Genomic DNA, 24750 nt, shown 5'->3' with positions numbered 1-24750 from the left:
CACGTATTGATACTGTAAATGTACAAAAAGAAAATGTAAACAGCTACTGTAAGGTCAGATGAGGTGGTTTCAGAAAATATCCTGTTTCCTTGTTTCAGAACTCATAAGAAGGAAATAATTATAGGCCAATTATTGTGTGAAACTAATCTTGCATTTACTTTTTTTTTTTTTTGCTTTTAATAAATTAAATTCAAATCACTTGTCTTTCTGGGTCCAAAAAACACAGGCGACTTTAAGAATTTTTGGAGTTTAAGGTAAAGAGTTTTTTGGAGTTTAAAGGGTGAATATATAAATATTTAAAGTATACCAAAGAAGCAAATGATGACCAATCATAGGTCAATATGCTTATATGGCCAAAGCATCCCAGTCCCCTTTGCCAGCACATAACCAGCAAATGCTGTTTTTTTTTTTAAACAGCGAAAGTCTTAGTCATGATAAATCACAAATTACTTGTTTATTAGGTATATATAATTCTTTTTCAAGTGTATTATGTTTCATTATACTATAGGGAACGTTACCATGAGTGTGAGAGCTCGGCTAAAATCAGTGATTTCAACTCCCAGTGACTATCCATGAGTGGAAAATGCAGAAGTACGTAGTTTTCACAAAAGCCCCTAAAGAACAGTCCTTAACGATATGTCTTAGTATTCGTTTTTTGCAACTAGGCAGATGTCCTAAATTTAAACATATCGTAAAACGGACACTTTTACCAGTATTAATAATCTTTAATAACATATCTCTGTACATTTATAAACTTTGACATGATCCACAGTTAACAGGTTATAAACAAACACTACGGCATTACAGGGTTCTTAAAGTTCAGCCATTTCACTTCGGTCTCCTCGGCGGATCTTTGTGGATCTTCTGGAACTGGGTCTTGGCACATCAGTTTTGGTCAATCTGTGCTCGAAGCATAGATAAGAGAGGGGTTCAGTTTCACCCAGCTTCAGACAGCACTGCAGATAATGGAGGGTGCACTACAGTGGGTCTTCCATTAAATCACTACAAAGTACATGAGAGAGCAGCATATCCCTTTCAAGCTGTTATGTTCCCTTGTTGTAAATCAGCAGTTGAGACCAAGACCTGTCCAGTGATCAGGGACCATGAGGAAATATTTGTCCATGGCCTCACAGAAACGTGATCGATACAGCTCTGGTGACACCACCGTGGGCATTTTACCTGTCAGAACGGAAAGATGATGAGACATGGGTTTAAACAAGAGGTAAGACTTTCAGCTTCTGAGAATAGGATGGCTGTGAATGTTTTAGGAAGGTAGAACTGTACCTTGACCTCCGAGAATCCCAGTCGATTTGACCACCATCTCCAGCTTTTTATCCCATGTGAAAGTCCGGATATAATCTTCAAATACACAAGAGTTTTAACAAGCACTAAATGAAAAGTCCAATATGGATTTGGAAATAACGGATAAGATTTTCTCACCTATGATGCCCACAACTAGTTCATCTGTAGCATCATCACGGCCCACCAGCAGTGAATAATCAATGATGAGGTGGCTGGACAGGAAGTGGGCGTCGCTGAGGATGGCGGCACGCAGAATGGCCTTGCAGTGTGAGCGAATATAAAGGGGATTGTCATGCACCAGTTTCAGGAGGTTCTCATCCAGGAGCACCTCACAGCTCTCCTTTCCTAGTTCAGTCTTAACGTTCCTGTTTCTCAGGGATCCCTTCAGGTCAAACACCTACACGTACACAAGAAACAGGTCCATGTAGCATCAAAATTCTCAAACCGAACAGTATTTCTGAAACAAGCTGCTAATTTAAAGTCTCAATAGATGTACCTGTGCCATCTTTCGCCCATAGAAGAGGTTTTCCATCACCAACAGGTCCAGTTTCTTTTCGGTGTTGTTCTGGGAGTTCTTGTAGCCGATACGGAAAACTCCCAGGATCTTAGCAAGTGCTGTGGGGCGCTGTAAAACAGATATAAGAACAGTTTAGAGAGAAAAACCCGAAACGGGCCAAAAAGGCTGCCTTAGACAGCCCTACAAGGTATGTATTTCCTTACTTTTTGCTGGACTGCTCCTGTGATGTAAGTAAAGTAGTGGGGTGCAAAGTCTAAGAAGGACTGGACCTCTAATCTCGGCATCTGTTTTAGAATGAACCGATCATCTGAAGAGAAACAGCATGTTTAGCGAAATACATCCAACAACCTAGAAGTCTTCACTTAATAAAATCAACTACCTTAATGAAAATGATTTTTTTTTTTGTAAAGGATTTTGCACGGTCGTACCTTCAGTGGCATAGAAAACAGCACCGGACTTCCCACCACGAGCTTGCCAGTTGACACAGCGGGAGAGCGATCGCACAAAATCATCCTCCGAGCTCTCCATAATCGCTTCCCGCATTTTATGGAACTCTTCCGCATAGTAGATTCGGCAGTAGAACTTGGCATTTGCGTCAGAGAACTCTGCATTGTAAGTATGATTTCCAAATGTATTGTTTATAGTCGTAGTTATTATCAAATAGCTCATTTATTTTTCAAATATATTTGAAAACTTTGAAAAGATGCACAACTGACTTACTGGTTAGTCTGTAACGCACAATTACTTAATGTCAGAGGGTCAATAATATCTACCTAAAATTGTTCAATCTGCTGTTTGAGGCTGATACTTACGAAGCTCGATGTGTGGGTTTCCTGTCTGCTTCTTCTGTTTGTCTCCACTTTCAGGCTCCTCTGCAAAAGAAACATCCCAGAAACATTAAGTTTCATTAGAAATCCCATATCAGAACAAATTCTAAATGGTATAAGTGGCTAGTATTTGGTGAAGTGGGGTTAGTTTTACTGAGTGGGTCGGTATCAATGCTGCTGCGGCTCAGCTGTGACGTGCTGATGTCACTAGGTTTGGCTGGACTGCTCTTTACTCTGCTCTCTCCAGAACTATAGATGGCAGAAAAGAGGAAATCAGCTTGCTGGTTTACAAATATACACAGAAACAATAAAGCAGATGAGGGAAATGAGTGTTTGATGTACCTAATGGTCTGAGATATGTCATCACCTCCCGTCTTTGCTGTTGTTTTCGTAAGCTCATCAAGGGCAGTTTTATATTCTTTACAGCTGGACGATGAGAATAATGTCTTATTTAAATCGTGAGAAGTTGGATTCACATGCAGAAATCAGACTGATTTACTGAATCTAATTAGCAAAAATTTATATTTTGTTGAAATGACGGTTCCAAAACTATAAATAAACATATATTAAAATGAATAATTTTCTGATCAAATTTTTAGTTATACAAAGGAGCTGTACCTGAGTGCAAAGGCAATGATGGAGCTGGGCTCTCGCTCACACACGGCTATAGGAACTCTCTCGTGCTCATACATCAAATAGTGCTTGTCTGGGTCGCTAACATACCAGAAAAACAGACCTTTATCAGCTTGAGAAAGAACATCTTTAGTTTGCTTTTTAGTATCCATAATATCATAACAGCCTTACAAAGGGAAAGGGATGGGATTGTAGCTATTGCCGGGTAACAAGTTGGCAAGGATGGTTTTCATGGTGGACTTTTCCTTTACTTGACTGTCACTGGAACCAAGTAAGTGTCCATCAAACATGTCTAAACAGTACAAGAAGAAGAGAGATGAAGAGAGAGTAAGTCAGGTGGGATGATTATGTGTGATTTCAAACACAAGGAAGTGTCTAAAGCGAGTTTACCGTCTGGGATGCTGACAGAGTCCTGATCAGGAAAAGATGGTCCGCTCGTGATGACGTCTGAAGCTTGTTCAGTCGGAGACGGTAACTGTAGTAATGATGAGGACCCTGAACTTGAGGGAAATGTGTTGAGATGACGGTCCTCTGTGAGAAACGACTGTGAGTCGACTGTGTGCAACAATCAAGAGCAACCTTTTCGAGATGAATAAAGGGCTAATGAACTCACCTTTCTCTCCATTTGGAACCACAGGGGATGGGTTACGAGGAGAGGACTCCAAAGCACTAGTCTATCAATCAAAAATAAAATAATATTGATCCAAAGTATGAAGTAGATGCTTTTATTTAAAGTCCAGGAGGTGGCTTACTTGAGCAAACTACTATAAATGACTGACCTTTGTCTCATCTGATGGGGCTTGTCTGTGTCTGCCAGGGCTGGGAGGAACAGATAAGCGTTTCCTGCCTTTTTCTTGCTGGAACAAGTCCTGAAGTCTGGAGACAAGATCAAATAAAAGTTCTGCTGTTGTGACGGCAGATCTTTAGTTTCAGTCTCTATCAGTCCTCACCTGTTGTTCCAGGACTGCAGGGTCTCACACAAACCCTGCTTTTTGACCACCACGGACTCCAGCACAGTCTGTAGTTGTTGTGGCGAGTCCATCGTGCTGTTCTGCAGACGCACTTGTAGCTTCTCTATCCAGCTGCGAAGCTCTGATTCCTCCATCTAAGAAAAAAAACACGTTTAATTAAAGCAGCTGGACATTGGTTAATACTCTGAATGAAAGTCCTGCAAAGCAACCCACATCTTTCTGTGCGAACATATCCTCCATTTTTTCTTCTCTAGTCTTGCTGAAGGTGTCAGTTTTTAGAGAGGTGAGACGGTCATCTATGGCCAGGTACACCTGAGCCACCCTACAAACGATGGAAATTCATTAATTTAGCTGTTATCTGGAGGAGGTTTATGAGGCTGGGCAAGAGACGTCCAGAAGGGAATCTTACTTCTGGGAGAAGTCTTTGAGGTCCTGCTGCAAGTTGGCTTTAGAGGGACCCTGGTTCCTGATGATGATTTTTGGAGGAGGCAGACAGATCTCGAATAGCCTCACTGGGATGTAGCTACAGATGACGGAAGAGCATGAACACATCTGGATTAAATGTTTGTAAAAACGTACTAAGGTACTCGTATTCTGCACATTCGAATATAAAGAAAACTACAGTATATTGTGAAGATGCACACCTGAATGAAGCCACCATCTGGTTGTAGGAGAAGTACTGGTGATAATCTTTATGGATGGAGTGGCCGCAAGGCTCTGCATTGGCCCGGCGGGTGTACTGGTGACCATAGAATCGGAGCTCTAGATACTTGGCGAAGGACATGGACCAGGAGTCATTAGACAAAGGGACTACAGGAGTAACCTGAAACAGAACGGTAACAATTCACGTGAATCATACTATAGTACAAAATACCTTACATTCGTTTTACATATACATATATATATATATATATATATATATATATATATATATATATATATATATATATATATATATATATATATATATATATATATATATATATATATATTTTATATCCAAATGTTCACTGTGTTACCTGTTTACAAATACGGCACCAAGAGTAGTTGAGGATTGTGTGCTGATATCCGGGTACAGGCGAGTCCAGCTCTTTCAGAACAATCTGGACACAGCCGTTACCGTGCACAAAGCGCCGGATGTGGTGAACCATGGGGGTCTCACAGTACATACTGGGGCACTGGTAAGAGGGTCTGAATCACACCCATATAACACAAAATCAGAATAAACAGCAAAAGAGCAAATACTTTTTTTTTGCAGTACTATCGGAACCGCTATCAGTAATCATGAAATTTCACTTGAATTGAGTACTGAAATGTTGGTACTATGACCAACATAAGAAACAAAAATAGATGCTTGGTTTAATACATTACCTAAAACAGTATCTCTCTAGAAATACGCCAAGAGTCAAGTCATTCTTTCCATAAAACTCCATTGTTACAATCCTGTAAATACATAGCAGATACAATAAAAAGCTAGACCTCCCTTTTTGCATATTGAGAATATAGTCAAGTAACATGCTTTGTCATACATTGTTAATACATCTTAAATTATTAAGACAATGCAAGTGTGCTGAGAGTTTACCATGGACTGACGCAGGGGTTTGGGGCATTATTAGACTGTGCTGAAGAGCTACTGAACAGCACACAGAGCCTCTGATGGTTGACTGGATTTAAACAGTCCATCTGAAACATAAAAACAATGAATCGTAGTAAAAAGTATTTTTATTTACTATTTTAAACCAATCATCTTTTTCTGCAGTTTATAGGAAATATTTGGTTAGCAGTGAGCAGCAGCTAAATGTTCGCAACCCATGTTTAATGCAAACAAATTAGTAATTTAAATAAATCAAGGTTTTAAAGTGGCTCACTAATCAGAACGTAGAATAAAGTAACAGAATAAACATACTAGCGGACAAGAAATCCTCACCTTATTAGCCCAGGTCATTTCATTCAGTCCTGCCCCTTTATCTTCTTCACTGTCTGACTTTATTGACTGCTTTGTGGGTGGGGTTTCACGGAACTGCATTCCTTCTCTTTGCCGAATGCGCCCCCCCTGGGCACGATAGTCAGCCAGCATGCGTGCCAGCTCCTGACTACTGCCTAGCTGCTCTACTATACGGGCACCTGTGAGTTTGTGACAGGATAAAATCTGAATGGTCCGCTGGTTCGACACCGTACCATTGGTCAGGCTGCCAGAACTAGGGCCAGACTCTTTCAGCAGCTGCCTCTTGCGGCGTCCGTCCAGCTCTTTCGAGTCCTTATTCAAGAGAGGTGAGAGGTAAACCTGTTCTGGGAAATAATCCCGGCTACGACAACGCAGTCCAGTGGCCGTGAGCAGGTATGGCTCCCGAAAGGTAATAAAGGGTGAAATGCAGAGGATGATGTCTTTTAGTTCCTGTTTAAACAAAGCTGAGATGGATTTGAGGCGGTCATCTGAAGAAGCTACATGTTCGGTCACAAACAGGCCTGTGTCATCCTGTAAGGGATCCCTAAAGAGCCGGGTTGGTGGAAGGGAGTTCTCAGAGCTGGTGCTGTCCCGATGGACCAGAGTCTCCTCCAGCTCTTTGTTCTTCTCCTCCTCACTAGGCGCTTTAATTACTTCCTGTGACGTCTCTTTTAGGTCTGAAATGAGGAAAGGTGGTGACACCGGCTGGGGAAGGCTGGAAGTGAAGGATGGAAGGGGTGTGGAGGTCTTTATAATCTCTTCCTCTCCTCCAGAGAAGGAAGCAACTGAACCGTTTTTATTTATTCTGGGGCTTTCTCCATCTTTATGAGAAGATTCTGAGTTGGAAGGCTGTCTACTGTGGGCTTTGATAATCTCCTGAAGCCCTGGCTCAAAGTCTCCTTCTGGAAGAAGTGTGAGGTAGTCATCCCCCAGCGTGGAACCATCATTATCTTCCTCTTCCTCCAAAGTGGTGCTTTCCAGGAGACATGGGAAAGAGGAACTCTCAGCCAGGCTAGGAGGCATAGCAAACTCATCCATGAGGAAAGAGATCTCCAGCTGTGAGTGGTACGCTACGCACACCATAAAAATGATGATCTCTTTCACCCGTGCCAGCTCATACTCTGATGCACCACGGAGCTTGATAGTGCAGCCCAGCTGAGGAGGACACCCATCAAAAAACATAAGGGTCTTCATTTCATCTGCAAACAAAGAAAAATTATTTAGTGAATTTTACAGATCTTTTTAGAATTACCAGTTAAAACTAATTACAAAAGAATATGCCAGACGACAATTAACGTTCAGTTTAGAGTATTAGTTGATGACAAAAGTAACTTAAAAGAAAAATGAGCATGCACAAGTAAATAGCCAATATTAACAAAAACTAAACAATTTTGATTAATTGCATCTCTAAAAGAACAACATTTGTTGTCAAACCTGACATGAATCAGAAATAAAGACAGAAATTAAGACTCACTATTTGGCAGCTGGAAGGAATGCAGGTAAAACTTGTGGCAGGTACCCAGACGAGGTTTTGTAAGAAGCTGGTCCATTGAAATGACTAAATCTCCCTGAGTCATTCGACTCACACGGTCCAGGACTTGCTGTGTTGATAAAAAAAAAGAGATATTAACGAATACATTCACAAACCAGATCAAAACAAGCCATAAAAGCCTGTTTGCCGTGTCCTCTCTGATTATGGCATTATCAACGGACAGCTATGTTTGAGTATATTTTTGAAAAGAGACGCCTTGGAGAAGGTACTAACAGGTTTGACATTAATCACGAGGCTGATGCCGTGTTCCAGTAGCATGTCCTGAGCGATCCGGGACACAGTCTTCTCCACCAGCACCAGGTTCGGTCGGACGTCAGCAATCCTCTGAACATAGTTCTTAAGAAACTCATGCTCCTGGAAGGCACAAATGGCCACAAATATTTGTAGTGTATTCTCTGAGATAATTTGCAAATCACAATTACAGAGATCATGTAGGAGTTAGTGACCGTTACCTGTAACACAATTGGGTCAATGGAAGTGAACTTGGTCTCTTCTCTGTATAGATACTCAATGGAGCATTTGAGGAGAAGGATCTTGGGGTTTTTGATGTAAGGGTTCATCTGTTGAGAAAGGCCTGACACTGTTAGTACATATATTACATCACCTTCTCTCTGGCATAATGTTCAATCAACACATACCTTTTTGTGCGCAATATTCTTTGTGCAAACAAAGCCGTTTACTACGGCAGAGTCAAACTTCTTTCCTCCAGGAATCTACGAAAAAGCAAATATTAGATTTCAAACTAGATTCATCAATTTTGAGTCCAGTGTGTTCCTCACCTTCTTGATGTGGACAAACTGACGGATATCCATGTCGTCATCACAGCTGCGCACGTCTGGTCGCACCGTCTGCACAACCTGCCTCACCACAGGCACAATGATGTCACGCCAGGAGAGAGACAGTGATTCGCTGTACAGCAGCTGCTGAAGCAGCGCCATCATGTGGCTGTGATTAGCAGACCTGAAGAGGAAGCATTAATCATGATGTGTGCTTCCAAAAGTCCCTAAACTCATTAATCATGTGATGCTTGTGTGACCATAAAGTAGACACTGAACTATATTTATAGCATTTTAATCATACCATGTCATTATTACATTTTTCGACCACACCTTCTTTTAAAAAATATTTTGCTCCTAATTGTACATTAATAGAAACATTATCTTATTGCTTTAAAAAAGACCAATCCTCTGATATCTTACAGTAAACGTTCCATCGCTTTCTTTTCCCCATTCTCTTCCCGCAGCTGGTCCAGAGAGCTGTGATGCCAGCCGAGAGGTGTGAAGAGCATCTCTTTAGCCTTCTCCTCAACTCTCCGGTTAAACAGAGACTCTACAGAGGAAACCCCCATTAGCATTGGTGAGACAATAGGTCATGCACACTATACCATTTTTTAAATAAACTGGTATTTTTACTCACCAAAGACAAATTAAATTTACAAAAAGTACATTTACATGTATGCATTTAGCAGACACTTAAAGATTTATTATTTAAGTGTAAATATTTATTATAACAAGTTACTATCTATTTAACACTCTTCTTCATTGAAAAATGCAGCAATTATAACTTTGCAGACCTTATGCTCAAGCAGTCAGTTTATGAAAATAATAAGAATGAAGTTCCATCCCATGCTTTCTGTTGCACTTCCCATAGGTGTGATTTGCTTGTAGAGAATTTCTGACAGACCTTCTGATCAAATGGTTTCCTCAACAGATCAAATTTGGATTTATTTATTCATTATACTCTTTTATAATTGGTTACCATCTTTAGGTTCTTTTGACCGTTCTGTCCTTTGGTTTTTGATTTATTAAAAACAATTCTAATTAAACTTTAAGCTTCACATTTCAAAACCATACATGTCGTAATAATTCCAATCTTTTGAATTGAAGTATTGCATCAGACTACAATAAAGGATGCTAGAAACAATTACCTTTAATGAAGGCATCACTGATGGATATATTCTGACCTCCATCTTCAGAGAGCAGGACTTCCACTGACGAAGAGAGAGAGAGTGCATGTGAGACAGAAAAGTCTTGTGTAGACATTGGAGGACACCGAATTATATAGATTTAACATATAATTAAAAGAAATCTTAATTTGAGTAAATGCTGCTATAAAACCATGCCACAGTCTGGTACATGCATTCAACGGGAATTTTGAGGAAGTGGAAGTCAGTGTCACTGCTTTGCAACTGTGAGACACGCATGACGTAGCAGCAAACCATGCTTGTGAGGGAGTATGACAAACTGGAAATGTATTAATATGAAAAGTTGTACTGGGAAGACAAACCACGTGAGGCTGGGAAGGAAACAATCATGCTGGAAATATGGCATAGTTAGGGCTGTTACTTCAATTGTTAATTATAGTTTGGAGGGTCAGACTAGTATTGAATGGTGAGTCTCAGATCAGCATGACATTGGTTCTGTTCCACACCGTAATGAGCTGTCTACCTAGAGTAGATAAGATTTAACGACATCAACACTATGCCCTAAAGCAAAGCCTGCTACAAATATAAAGCAGTAAAGTTAGGCTGTCTCATAAGATGCCTCATTTTAGCTTCAGTCTAAGGCAGTGGCACATGGATTGTTGTAGCATAAAGCAATACCAGAATGCATCTCCCAGATTAATTTTATTGTTTTTTTTAAATCTGAATTAAGCCCCGTTCACACCAAGAACGATAACTATAAAAATAACGATATTAGCATCCACACCAGCAAATTATATTGTCTGTTTATTGTAAGCACACAATTCTCGAGCTTGTTATAGAAGGATGGATTCTGATTGGCTGTCAATCTTTGTATCATTCATCAGCTGGAAAAATTTGTTCTGAAAATGATTCCAACGACATAATTTCTCTGTTCCTTTATCATTATAGTTGTAGTGTGGACTCTGCTAAATTTATTAAAATTATTAATAAATACAATTAATGTTGTGCTTACGTTATACTGAGTTCAAGTTAAACTTTTTATTTATTATTTTATATTTCTTGGCCCCTAATGGGCAATTAATTTGTTCATAACTTGAATTGTAAATCAAGACTTTTTTTTTGTTGCACATTTTAAATTTACTCTTTCACCCTGGATAGTAAACTTCTGTACATAATTTAATAAGTCATCATTGAGGTTTCTTTGGAGGTAGCTAGGTGGCTGCCTATGTAGAGTGAGGCAGCTCAGTAGGGTTTGGAACAGAGCCAGTGAGTTAGTGCTGCTTTTGAAGCAGACTGAGGCAAACCAGGATGGCCAATGGGCCTCTCCGCCTCTCCTCACTTGGTGCATGGATGTCGGTTTCTGGGGTGAACGGGTCATGGGGCTCCATACTTTTTTGCTCGGCTGGGTAAGGAGGCACATGTGGGTACTTGGCCTGCTTCTTGATGTGGAAATTGACATTGTCCTGCTCCACGTTTATGTTGATGGAGGCGGCCGAATCACTGTCCACTGCAGAGTGGAAACTGCTGACAGATGTTCTTTTGCTGGGGCTGGCCGAATCTGAAAAATTGTGGGAGGGGGCCAGCAAGTTGGTGAGGCAAAGATGCACTGACTGCTATAGGATGTTAACATTCATGGGAGCCTTACTTGGTGTGACATAGTCATTGTCATAAGCTAGCTGCTCATTGTCACTGTCGTCAAACTTGATGTCTTTAAACCATGACGGTTCGGAGTGTCCCTCCAAGGAATTCACACTCTCGCTGTCTGGAGAAGGGGTTTCTGAGAATTCTGTGCTCTGAAATACAACAAACACATTATGTGATGACTAAATGATGATAAGATCTAAATCAGTTTGGTTTTGTATAGTTCTCTTCAAAATACACAAGCCAAATTAGAATCTTTTTTTTCTTTTTTTTGCTTTTTCAGATGTTTTACCAACATCAGTCCTGAATGTAATTACCAAAGATTCATTCATTTTCAGGAATTTAACCATTTAAAACCCAGTTAATGCTTAGTAAATGATAATCAGATTATTAGTCTTGGAAATGTCAATTATTAGCAACAACATTCATTCTGATGCATTGTTTTTTTTTTTCTGGGGCAGTGTAAAACAGACAAAATGATAAAAGAAAAAGACAAAAATGTCCCAAAGGATGCGCATCGAGGGTTAAACAACTGTCCAAATATAAACCTGCCACAGAATACTTCTTCTCACCTGGAGGGGGCGATATAAGGCATACTCATCACGGAAGATCTGATCATGATGAGTGACACAGTCAAGCCAGCGGCCATCTACCAAAGCCTGTCCAATAGCTATGGCCTGAGCTCTGTGTCGGAAAAACCAAGAGGAAATAAAACTATTTAATGGCATACAATTAAGCATCTGACCATGCTTGAAGTTGTAATGAACCGAAAATAAAACTGGTTATTTTTTGGTTCTTACCTAGTTGAAATTGTGCCATTTCGTAAGAGCCAGTTGACCAGCTCTTTACCCACAATGCAGTTGGGGTAAGTGCGCAGCCAGTACCGATGGTCCTGGAACTCCATTCCTGTGCTGTTATGGCAAATTTTCTTCCACAGATCTTTAAGTTGAGAGGAATCCTACAAGATAACCAGTGGTTATTATAACAACTCGAAAGTGAAGTCAAGTTGAGGAGGAACCTGCAAAAGACAGTTGTTACCAGAAGGATCTTCCTCTCCTCTTCACTGTGGTCAGTCTTACATAGGGCTCGGCTGTTCTGTGGGCTAACCGAACTCTCATAAGCAGAAACCATGGATGAGCCGGAACGGTCCAAGGACAGGTTAGTCACACTGGCCGACCTTAACACATTAAATAAAATATTGTATTTATAGTCTATAAAAATAAGTGCTGAAATGAACAAAAATATCTTTGACTAAAATAAACAATAAAACACCTTTTTCTGGCTGGCGACTTGCCCATATCCTCCTGGACTGCTGTAAGTCTGGAACTGAGAGCACTGCTTTGAGATTCCTGATGACTAGAGTAATCACACATATACACACAAATAAACCTCAGCAACAGCTTAACCATTTCCCTTTGAAATACTACATAATTAAATGTCACTCAAGCTATGCATGAAACAGAGTCACACTTAAAGGGTTAGTTCACCCAAAAATGAAAATAATGTCATTAATGACCCTCATGTCCTTCCAAACCCGTAGAACCTCCGTTTATCTTCGGAACACGGGTAAAGTTATTTTAGATTTAGTCTGAGAGCTCTCAGTCCCTCCATTGAAGCTGTATGTATGGTATACTGTCCATGTCCAGAAAGTAAGAAAAACATAATCAAGGTAGTCCATGTGACATCAGAGTGTCAGTTAGAATTTGAAGCATCGAAAATACATTTTGGTCCAAAAATAAAAATGTATTTTCTTCCTGTTGTGAGTGCGTTCACGACACTGCAGTGACGCTGCTGACGTACGATGCTGTTGATGTGTTATCTTTTTTATTGGGTGCACCAGAAAACACGTCAGCAGCGTCGTACGTCATCAGCGCCGTGAACTCACTCACAACAGACCCGGAAGAGAAGACAATGCTAAATAAAGTCTGAATAAATTTTGGTTATTTTGAATGGAGATGAACGGAGGTCTTACGGGTTTGGAACGACATGAGGGTCATTAATGACATAATTTTCATTTTTGGGTGAACTAACCCTTTAAAGAGCAGCAGCATGTCTTCACTGGGAGGTCATGCAAAATAAAAGTAACACTAAAACTCACTTCTTCCTCATCCCAATGGAATTTTTTCTATGCATGGAGAGAGAAAGGAGAAAGGATGAACATTGAGACAGACTCACAACACATGAGCAGAAGGAGTTAGCTGAGTGGAGAGAATTAAAGTTGCATTACAGTAATCCTGTGACTGTTTTACGTAATTCAGTATGTCAAGGGGGGAATTCCATCCTGAATGCTAAAAATGAATTAGAATGATTAAAAAGCTTGGTGGCAATAATAATTCAGAAATTAGTTAACTGACTACAGTACAATAAAATCATACACATCTTGGAGATGCGACTGCAACATATGAAAAAACAATATATGTGTCCACCCTGTTTAATACTGTCTGATAGTCCACGACGCTAGCCAGGTGAATCCCAAGAAAACATGTCCAGATCATATTTTACTCAAAAAAAAAAAAAAATAAAATAAATAAATGCTTGTTACAGCGTAATTAACCATTTAAGTACAGAGTTAAATTAATTAACTACATGTACTTACTACAGTATAATGTTACGGTTAGGATCAGGGTTTGGCTTATGGTTACCTGCATGTAATTATGAATAATTAACCATTAATTAACAAGGACACCTTAAAATAAACTGTTACCAAATTAAATTTTGCATAAACAAAAAATTACTTTTTAGGACAGTAAGTTTTTTTTTACAGTAACATTACTTTCATGCATTAAGTATTTAACACTTTCTGTTATTTTTTGCAATTTGTTTAAAAAAATATATGATTTTTGGGGGGTGAAATTTAACTCCAAAAATCTTTATGACAGGATTCATGAGATTTACAGCAAACTATTTTAATGGATATAAACCTCAAAGAAACAACATCTAAATTGTCCACTTTTCCTTGTACCTCCCATTTGATTTGTTAACTACAAATTTAGTTTCTATGCTTTAGATGAGGAACAGAGGAAAAATCTGAAATCATCAGAACTGTAAGGGCTAATCCTTCAACGATTCTCAAGTAAAAGAGTTAAACAGCGTGCGCAATGATCATGGTAAGAAAGCAGAGTTAAAACAGAGCAGAGAAACACCAGAGGGATAAGGTAAAGTGAGCGGGAACAATGGAAGAGATAGTGATATGTCCTTAAGTCCTGCCCAATTTCTGATTCTTTCTGTGTTTTTACCTTTGCCAGGCCAGGTCCTCTTCCAGGAAGATGTTCCTGCTGGCTTTGCGGCCCCCCACAGGTGTGCGCGGTTCGGTGGGCTCCAGGACACACACTGAGCAGGGCGAGTCTGAAAGGGCGCTGAGATCTTCTCCGATTGAGCTCGAGTCAGCTGAGTGAGCGTAGCTCAATGCTATCTTACGACAGTACGTACAAGCCCGTAAATCACCTGCAGTATGGGGGGGGGGGGGGGGGGGAAGCCAGAAGAGACAAGATTAGAGAAGTTGGACAACCAAGATCCCTGACAGAGATCAGTTTGAACTTGTGTACCCTGAAAAGGTCAAAAGCTAAATGTTTGGGCTCCAAAACCAACCTGAATATAAGAATAACCAAAGTAACAGTTTCTCAGAGAATGTAGTCTAACTGATCGAATAGTTCAAATAAGTTTACAGCATAAAATATCTCCAAAATTAGTACTGAATAATTCTTTTTAGCTTTTTAGGTAGTCACCGATTCCTCCTGAAAGGTCAAAGTGCATAGACCCAAATTCTTACCTTTTTCAGAATCAAACCAGTTAGTCCACTCTACAACCCATTTAATTCAAAACCCCAAAAATATCAAACCACCGCAAACACACGCAGCATGCTAGAGGTAGTCTTACTCTTTAATCTCAAATAGCTGCTCATCTTCTTGTCGAACGCCTCTTCAAATAGGCTACGTCCACAAACCAGCAGTCAGAATGAGACCCTCGCTCCCCACAGTGACCACTACAACAACACTCACCCGTATAGCCCATGAACTTGCCAGGAATTTCCTGGTTGCAGCATCGGCTGCAGAAGATTTGACCGCAGAGTCGACAATGGTGACGGCGTCGAAAGGTTGTGAATTTCTCGTTGCAGTCGTAACACTCCTTACACTGGCTGTCCGGCATCCAGTACTGTTTCAGATCACTGTCCTGGAACATGATTAATATCAGTTACAATCCACTGCTTTACTCTGTGGTGTATTCTGGAGAATGTGGATAGGTTTTTTCATCTATAAACTTAGGGTCATCTTTATAAACATGCATAAAATACTCAAAATTATAATTTTTTTTCAATGACATTCATCTTAAAAAAACCTCAAAAATACAGATACAGCTGGTTCCCGGGAAATCAATACCTGGCTTTTCCCTTCCATGATCTCCTTGAGTCTCTTGAGGGCTGTGCGCAACTGGACAGCTGTTCGGGGATCGTGGCTGCCCAGAGGAGCTTCTGATTTCCGTCGACCCTCTATAAATGCAAAGAAACAAAAAAAAAAAAACACTAGTCAAATACAAAACAATTTTTTAGACTTACTCTAAAGTACAATATGAAGGTGAAAATGCATGACACACATGCTCATTCAAAACCAAAGCCTGCAGTCAAATATCCACCAGCACTCTTTATCCTGTCAATGATTGTTTATGTCAGCCGCCATAGGCCAGCGAGGATTTTCAGGATTATGATTCTCACGATTAAACTATGAATGAATAGAAGCATGTGAAATTACTAAAGCTAACAACTAAAGATCATAACTGAAATGTTCAGCTCAAACCGTTGACGCAGCCATCCTTTCACATGCAACAAATGTGGTTCAATTAAAACTATACGCTGCAAAATTCACTTTCTTTATCAGTATTTCTGTACATTTTCCCAATAAGCATATCTAAACATCCTTAAAACTAAATAAATATAAATGAGTGTAAGATTCATGTTTTCAGAGAAACGAGTTAATCTCGTAAATTTTTTTGGGGGGGGGGAGTGGTGGGAGTTGTTTAAAATAAGACAAAGCTATTTGGCAGTTTGTTAAGAAAAAACACCTAATGTAATTAAAGATATATTCTCTGAAATCAAATCTTAGTATTCTTGTTTCTCAAAAAAAATGTTTCTTCTTATTTAAGGATTTTAATTTCTAAAACAAAACAAGATACTGATAAAGAAAATATATTATTTTTGCGGTGTACACACAAGATTCAGCTCGGTGTTGATGAATTGAAGCATTTTAGGACTTCATACATATGAAATAGAATAAAGAATCCTCACCTTCCCAGTCCACTGTGAACAAAAAAGGGAACATACAACAACTTTAGCCTAAAAGATTTCGGCACATGCAATATTTTATCATAAAACTCAATCAGCACTCACAAAATGTTGAGCTTCTAGTCATTTTGAAATCATCTTGCAACTTCAAACCAAATAAAAAGTCATGGTTCACAATACCTGTTCACCACTTGAATTATAGTCATGATTTTCCAGGTTTATAGCCAAACAAAATCTGTTTCCTGGATTTACTGAACTGTTGTCTGTATTTTCAGTAATAGTGAATGTCCAGTGGCCCTCCTGAGAGTTGTATGGATTATATGAGGGCAGAGTCTAGCCTTCGAATCACTGTTATCTTCAATGATAAACCCTGAGAGAAGCACGCTGCCGTGACTAGTCATCGATCAAAGAGACCACTGATAGGACTGGCCTTTCTAACTCTAGCAAGAGAATGCTTTGAGGAATACAGAACAATGCTTTTGTCTACGGGGAAAATGCTAGACGAAAAACTGTGGACAGCTGAAAAAAGACAATTGTGTACAATTATACAAATATATGCAATCTTGTGTTTTTGTACCTGAAGCAGTGGATGTTCTTCTGAAAAGTTCTGAATGTTTCCTGTGGGGTTCGGAGCCATGTATAGAATGGGAGGGACTTGCCCAGTTGCGCCGTGGCCCCTGTGGTGATGATGAAGCCGACTGACTTTTCTCGGTCACTGAAGGAGGCCGTCCTTCCTCTGAACAATTGAAAAGCAACAGAAAAACCTCTGTCTCCATCAAAAGGTAGAACATTTCACATTTTGTGGTGATTTGCATTGGGTTGCCGTTTCTTCTTTTAATCTTCTTTTCCCCTAATTTTTTTTCCCTATACTTTTATTTCTGTACAAAATCTAGACTTACCAAGTTTAGCAATCTTTTTTGCTGGTGCAATGTTTGCACCTGTTTTTTCTAAAAGGAATGAAAGGGACACATTAGAGAGTTGATCACTATAAAAAAAATACTTATAATGAATTGAAAATTGTATGGATTATCATTCTGATTAACTGTAAATCAAAACATCTAGATACATCAATAATATTCAAAGAAATTACATTTTAATTCCTGACATTTCTCTGTTGTGGTGTGTCAGAGTATTTCTTCAGTTCAACTATAACTTTAATAGAGATCATCAATTCCTTTTAGCTCTATGTATAGTTCTGAGTAAAACTCCTATGCACGTGGACAGGATGCACCTAAATATTCTTTCTTAAAGCTTTATGTCTCATTATAATTTCTTATTAAAGGGTCCACTTTCACTCTTGTACAGCAGCGCTTCCAGCGGGAATGTTTTGTTGGTATTATACACAGGGACAGAAAAAAAAAAGCTATGAGAGTAAAATAAAGAACCACATGAAAGCATACAGAATGGGCACTGTGTTCTTGGTACATTTCGAGCAAAATCACATGACTGTTTATTTCTCTCCTCTGACTGTTCAATACAATTCCCACCACCGGCTTTCTGGAATTTTCAGTAGAGCACATTCTCTAAAACTAGAATGGCTACTTCATGTAACCTTGTTCTTTTCTACCAGAAATCAGATTCAAGTTATGCTTTAAATGTGCAACCAAACTATGGCTGCAGGCTTATGGCAAAAATCATAATTGTTGATTATTCGCTTGAAATTGTAGTTGCGATTATTAATTATGATTATCTCAGTTTATATGGAATGATGTTTATATCATTGTTAGATGCAACTGCATGCCTTATTTTTATATCAAAATAAACAAGCTGAAAATAATCTAACTGAAAAACTTTTAGTGCTTCTCTATAGTATTAAGCCTCAAATGTCAACTATACATTGGATTGCTTTCTTCTTTAAATTATAAAAAAGTGAAAATATGAATGGTATTATAATGTTATACAAAACATGAAATTTAAATGATGTGAAAAACCTTTAAGATAATGTAGAAAGAACAAATCCATCTTAAACACGCACAATAACATAAGTTGTCTATGCACGATTAATTGCAGCTTTGAAAGATTATGTAGTTGTGGCATCCATAATTGTAATCGCAATTAGAAATTTGATTAATTGTGCAGCCCTAAACCAAACAGTCAATCAGGAATACAAAGTACTTTGCATCCAATTTCCAAATAAATGCTATCGACTTATTAAAATGGACTACACTTACATAACTGCATAAAGGTTGTTTAATGGAAGAAGATATTCATGAATCGGTGTTTGATGGCAGAAAACAAACAGTGAACCTTTGAAACCAACTTCATCATTTTAAAAAAGAAGGAAATGCAGATGCAGATGCAAATGTTGAAGTTGATTATGACACAAAAAAAATCTGTTTCACCTTTGCTGAAGCGGAACAGACTGACGAAGGAGCTGTAGGCGGAGCGCAGGGGCGGCTCGTCCTGCTCGGGGGTCAGGGGTTTGAACTGTGTTAGATGGGACGGACTGGTGGGAGAGAGTGGCGGCTCGGAGCTCCAGTCCATCGCAGAGGACGAGGAGGAAGCCTTGTCTTCAGCAGCCATGTCACTGCACCTGAGGGACAATCCAAACCAGACTCAATCCAGTCCAAATCCAGATACAATAATGTATGTTTGATTATATTTGTGTACTAAGTAAACTTCGGTTTGTACTCTTAGTGTCTAAATAATGTTTAAATAAATAATGTCTCAGTAATATCTTAAACCCTGATGTCAGTAACTAAAGCAGGAAGTTAATGTAGAAGTCAGTCATGCGAGCTATATAATGTGAACCTCACTACAAAACACTACAAATGAAGACATGATCAGGCATACTTGCTAATTATAAAACAAAAGAAGAACAACAAAAAACAATATCACAAGGCAGACTGTGAAAGAGAAGTTCCCTTTATAACAAAAAAACTTCTGCTCATTGTGATATCAGTTAACTTTTAGGATTGATAAGATGTTTGTAGACATGTCAGTGAGAAAGTGATAACCAATATCTACAGGATTTATTATTAGTTATTATTCACTCATTTCAGAAACAGGACTGGCACTTTACTAACTAGCTGTAAGTGGCCAAGTGATGTGGATAGAGGAATGGCAAAAAAGGCCGGGGGATGAAAACATAACAAACACGAGTTTCAATGTCATGTGATTCCTAGAGAGCTTTACTATGGCGAAGGTCTTCTTAATGACGTTACCGCTAAGAGCGTCCAATCAACTAACATACTTAATATTCATGAGCCAACCCTTCGTCTTCGTAGGCTCCGTTCACTGGCCACCCGACAGACGTCTGCCTTTCACCCAATCAGGTAAGACTATTCACGAACCATTCTGATACGTCATTAACATCCAGGAACCAAGCCTCCGCCATAGTAGGACTCATAAACTCGCATTACGCTGGTGGTTTATTATATTTGTTTTAATCGTATACACGTTCAGCTAATTTTCGACTGTTAACCATACATGTGAATTATTATTACAAACACGGAAGAAAAGAGGTCTGCGCCGATATTATTATTTTTTTTTAGCGAATTCATAACAGATCATGTGTGAAGTGCATAGATCTAACATAAATAATAATTTGACCGTAACATTAGTGCAAAATGCTCATTAGCGAATATATTAAGACATAATTGAATGCACCAGAGCAAATACGATAAGTACTAAACTAGGATTATGTCACATTTAAGCAGTGATGCTTAATTGTAAACTGTATTTATCCGAGAGTATCTCATCCATTTAATCTGCTAGGCTTATTATTTAGACACATTCAGTTTTGCTTGTGGTTATCTTAAAATATATGTTCAACACACATGTTAGTTTTCGACAACAGTGTCAAATTTCCTGTTTCATCCTTTAAAGGCCCCAGTAAAGTTAGCAAAGCTAGCTGTCTGATAAACTAATACCAACATACATGTATCATCACGGTGTAAGATAAATGTTATACGTACCTGTGGCGCCGTTTTTACACCATGTCTTTGTCAGTTTTTAAGAGATATCATTAATCGTTAATTCATTTAACCGAAAGACATGTTCAGTTAATTCCACCCTTGTGATGTTCGGATGATCAGACCTGCTAAGTCGAGCACAGAGAGTTCGACGAGTGTTATGATACAAAGCGCTTCTCATGATCGAAAAGTCAGGCATAGCTAATCGATAAAATTAATAAATAATAAAATGAAGTGCACTTGTCATTTTAAAATATTTATTTGATAAAATTTTTGACATTTAACATGACATGAGATAGTCATATCTGGTTGTATGTCAGACATAATTGGTTTAATGCTTTTATTTAGATTTAAACTTGTACGGGCTATTATAAGAGGGAAATAATAAAAACGAAATTACAATACAACCCGAATAAAATAAAAATAACATAAAGCAGTAAATGAAAAATAAAATACAAGAAAAACAGGAGCTAAAAGATTAAATGAGTTGTACATGCTTAACCGTAAAGTGACACTAGCGGTTATGATTCACCATTGAACCGTAACACAGCATATGGCACCACTTAATTAAATAAGAATATAATCTTCTAGAGATATAGAAAACATTTTATCTGGTTTTATCTTTAAGATTTACACCATGTCTTGCATGAAATACGTGTCATCTTGTGATGTATCTTTGTGTTCAGATTTTATCATTTCATCACATTCCTTTCTCTCATCCGTCATACTAGTAGACATTACATGCTTATTTCTTGCAGTTTTCTTATTCTCTGCCTCCCCATATCTCTCTGCTAAACTGGTGGCTGAGAGGATCCCTTTAATAACACATAATATGAAAAACTCAGAGTATGCACGCTGAAGGATACACATTCTCTTTAGTGATGCTTTAGTCTTTTTTTCAGAGCCAAGACTGAAACAGAAACCATAAAGTGCGATGTAAATGTTTAAATATTATAGAAGGCATTGAATATTTAATATTATATTGTTGTATATATTATACATTTTCTTTACATAGTAGTTTCTACAGTCAGCTTCTCTGCTGGTCTGCATTATATGGGGCATTTTGTCGAGAAGCATGTGATCTTCTCTTTTGACTCTTGTTCAAGCTGGTAATGACAGAATGAAATCTCAAATTTGTTTACTAGGAAGACGAATATGCATCCGTTTCCCAAGCTTTCCATTTTTGACAATTAAACGGTGGAAATGTCGACATCTGCTGGTAGTTCAGCTTTCCTACCTGTCGTTTCTTCAGCTTGACAAGAAAATGGTTTTAGGTTTTTGGTGGAGTTGTGTTGATAGTTGGTTTTGCGGATTTAACCTGGAAATATTATGCATATGATAACTGTAGTTATGCTGTAGTTTTTATTATACCCCAAACCCAAACAAACATACCAAAGATTTGTATAGCTCTTAAGCACTTCCTGCTAAGCATGGTATCAACATGAAACTCCATGAAACTCCAACCACTGAATAATCTAAAATATATTCCTATTGTACTATATCCTAAACCAGCCACTTGCCATTGTACCTTGTTGTACCTGCATCTCATAGCAGTTTTTGTCCCATCTGTATTGCAGATATTTATTAACACAGGGCAAAATGGGTTGGTAAACTTGATGTTGCATTTCTTTGCTTTGCTATAGCCTGAATCCACCTGCACCAGAAGTCACAATGAACAGAGATAGGAGTTCAGCTTGAGTTTTGAGCCAGTCATGTGGTTGTTGCCATGGCAGCCATTCAGAAAGAAAGTACAGCTTTGCTGGTCTACATTTATGAAATGATACTCATAGAGACAGCTACTGTAAATGGGACCCATTCATTCAGTTTGATGAACATTTATTTTCCTAAATGCTTCTGCTTGCCTCTTTCCTAGTTAAAGCCTGCAGCTCCATTGAGAGGGCACTCTCACCCATTTAAAAGATGGCCTACATAGTGTCCTTGTCCGATATGAATATTCTGTGTCCTGCAGGGCTCTGTTGTTTTAGGAGAGCATGCTTGGAAAAGCTGTAAACCGTCTAATATACTGTGTGATCCCAACAGAATTTAAGCAACCTTTTAATCTTGTGTAACCTTTTAAGAGGTGGCACAGATCTCATATGCAAGTCAAGGCTAATGTTATGTGATGTTTTTTGTTTTTTTTATCTCAAGGACAGTGAGAGTGGAGATTGTCCCAGCTTTCACTGCCTTTGCCATTTGACATTCAGCTAAAGATGTGGGTGAATGTAAGTAGATTATTTCTTGTCACAATCATAATATATAATCTTAACACACACACATACATTTATGTATTTATATATATATATATATATATATATATATGTGTGTGTGTGTGTGTGTGCATAGACATATATATCATTATACATATATCTATTTTGGATGCAGTGAATCGATTTGATAGCCCTAATTTTAATATTTATTGGTATTCAATTTATATAATAATTATAAATAATAATAAATTTTATTTGTAGTGCGCCTTTCTTACACTCAGCGTGCTATAACATGGTAAAACAAAACAATAAAATAGAAGAATAAAACAATACTCCAAATCCAGAGAAAAAAATAAAAATAATGATAATTATAACTTAAATACCTCACTAAAATATACTTTTTAATTAATCTCTGAAAACAGTTAATAGATGGAGCATTCCTAATCAAAGGAGGCAGTGAGTTGACCTTTCTCCTATAATTTTAAGTTTATAATGGGGCTGAAAAAAAAACATAAGAGAGTGGAGAGACCGAGCAGGTATGGATGATGTAACCAAGCTACAAAAAGATTCTGGTGCCAGCCCATGTACTGCTTTCTAAGTTAAAACAAGAACTTTAAAATCAACACATGATTGTACTGGAAACCAGTTAAAAAAGTACGGGGTAATGTGTTCATGTGATGACATCAATACACACGCAGCAGAGTTATGTATATGCTGCAGCCTCTTAAACAGATTTGCCGGTAGACCTGCAAATAGTGAATTGCAATAATCAATCCTAGATATTATAAAGGTGTGAATAAGCCTCTTAGCATCAGGCAAAGAGAGAAACGGTCTTATGTGTGTAATGTTTCCCAGATGATAAAAAGCTAAATGAGTATTAAAACTCAACTGTGCATGAAAAATAACACTCAAGTTCCACACCTGCTCAGAAATGGAGATCAGGCTGTCATCCACTGTCAGTTTGACTGTATTGCATTTATTAACAGAAGCTGGAGTGCCAAATAATAAAATGTTACTTTTAGAATAGTTTAATTTATGAATATTCTATCTTATCCAGGCCTTTATTTCAAATAAACAGATAGATAAAGTTTTAAGCGGGTGTAACATCAGATTGAGTACTAATATAAACCTGGGTATCATCTGCATAGCAGTGATAGCCCAGACCATACTTCTGAATAATCTGTCCAAGAGGCAGCATATAAATACTTAAAAGAGGACCCAACACTGATCCCTGAGGTATGGCCTGTCGTAATGGAAGTCTGAGATCTATTTGTACCAGAATAGACAGTGTCACAAAGTGTGTGTGTGTATGTGTGTCTGTGTGTGTGTGTCTGTCCCCTGTTAGATTATTGAAATTAAAAGAAGTGTTTTGTACATTCCGTGTTTTCTCGCAACACACATATTGTGACAGAATCTTTGTCTACTCTCCATTTAGTTTTTTTTTCTCAGTCTTTTTCTTTCTGTTGTGTTGCCCTTATGGATCCCCTCCTGTCCCCCGAATTCCTCCTCCTCCTGCTGGAACAGGAAGGACGTTCTCTCAAGATCATACCAGGCAGTCCCTTTTGCTAGCTCACATCACCAGCTACCTTGACGATGCGCTCTGTGCTTTCTGTGACGCAAGCCTGAATGCCGAGTGCAGAGCGTTGTCGTCCGAAGATGGTCCTCGGGAGGAATTCACCACATTCGTGGAGTGGACGCTGGCAAGAAACGGGTCCCCTCTTATCCATCTGCCCCATGAAGGATCTTGCCAGGTCCCCTCCGAACCCAGAGCCCAGCCCACTATCTCCTCGATGTGCGGAGAGAATGCCTGGGCTCACCGATGACAGAGAGCCATTGCCCAACCCGTCAGACCAGGTGCGAGAGCCGGCTACAGTGCCCACCACAAGGGAGAGTGATGTGGATGTTCATAGAAAGTGCCTTCCAATGCCTGCTCCTCGAAAATTACTCCACTCCTCTGGCTCCATCAGGCTCCTTCATCCCCTCAGCTCCACCTCAGTCCTCTGTCGCTCTGGTTTCACTGCGGCCTCACGGAATCACATTTC

At 38.8% G+C, this 24750-nt stretch overlaps 1 protein-coding gene across 7 annotated transcripts; it reads right to left on the bottom strand.

The window, feature by feature from the left end:
* Positions 1-704: 704 nt before the first annotated feature.
* On the bottom strand, positions 705-20659 carry LOC127965603 (1-phosphatidylinositol 3-phosphate 5-kinase). Of its 7 annotated transcripts, none has more exons than XM_052566463.1 (43): positions 20505-20640; positions 18930-19120; positions 17487-17534; positions 17165-17323; positions 15689-15798; positions 15311-15482; positions 14549-14756; positions 13411-13437; positions 12585-12668; positions 12351-12489; positions 12113-12270; positions 11885-11996; positions 11317-11464; positions 11011-11229; positions 9675-9737; positions 8947-9076; positions 8527-8707; positions 8386-8460; positions 8200-8307; positions 7961-8101; positions 7670-7796; positions 6178-7394; positions 5833-5933; positions 5622-5693; positions 5270-5441; positions 4895-5073; positions 4660-4773; positions 4464-4572; positions 4230-4384; positions 4059-4155; positions 3893-3953; positions 3670-3810; positions 3451-3571; positions 3265-3360; positions 2989-3072; positions 2801-2895; positions 2632-2691; positions 2248-2424; positions 2023-2126; positions 1799-1927; positions 1441-1699; positions 1285-1359; positions 705-1179 (listed from the first exon to the last, which is right to left on the bottom strand). In XM_052566463.1, the coding sequence occupies exons 2-43, from the start codon at positions 19108-19110 to the stop codon at positions 1064-1066; spliced, it is 6324 nt and encodes a 2107-aa protein (XP_052422423.1). In that variant the 5' UTR covers positions 19111-19120; positions 20505-20640; the 3' UTR covers positions 705-1063. The 7 variants fall into 7 exon arrangements, with proteins under 7 accessions (XP_052422423.1, XP_052422425.1, XP_052422424.1 ...); XM_052566465.1 differs by having other exon boundaries at positions 11062-11229; XM_052566464.1 differs by lacking the exon at positions 13411-13437 and having other exon boundaries at positions 20505-20659.
* Positions 20660-24750: the final 4091 nt, after the last annotated feature.

Source organism: Carassius gibelio, chromosome B9 (assembly GCF_023724105.1).
Source record: "Carassius gibelio isolate Cgi1373 ecotype wild population from Czech Republic chromosome B9, carGib1.2-hapl.c, whole genome shotgun sequence".
Lineage (NCBI taxonomy): Eukaryota > Metazoa > Chordata > Actinopteri > Cypriniformes > Cyprinidae > Carassius > Carassius gibelio.
This window is presented reverse-complemented; position numbering and strand designations above follow the sequence as displayed.

Bases quoted from the DNA above. Each gene is read 5' to 3' on its own strand.
- LOC127965603 (XM_052566463.1), bottom strand. From the start codon at position 19,110: ATGGCTGCTGAAGACAAGGCTTCCTCCTCGTCCTCTGCGATGGACTGG. The intron at 8,102-8,199 runs GTAACGGTCACT...TGTGCCTTCCAG, and splicing joins TTGACCCAATTGTGTTACAG to GAGCATGAGTTTCTTAAGAA. The intron at 5,442-5,621 runs GTAATGTATTAA...GGTGTGATTCAG, and splicing joins CTAGAGAGATACTGTTTTAG to ACCCTCTTACCAGTGCCCCA.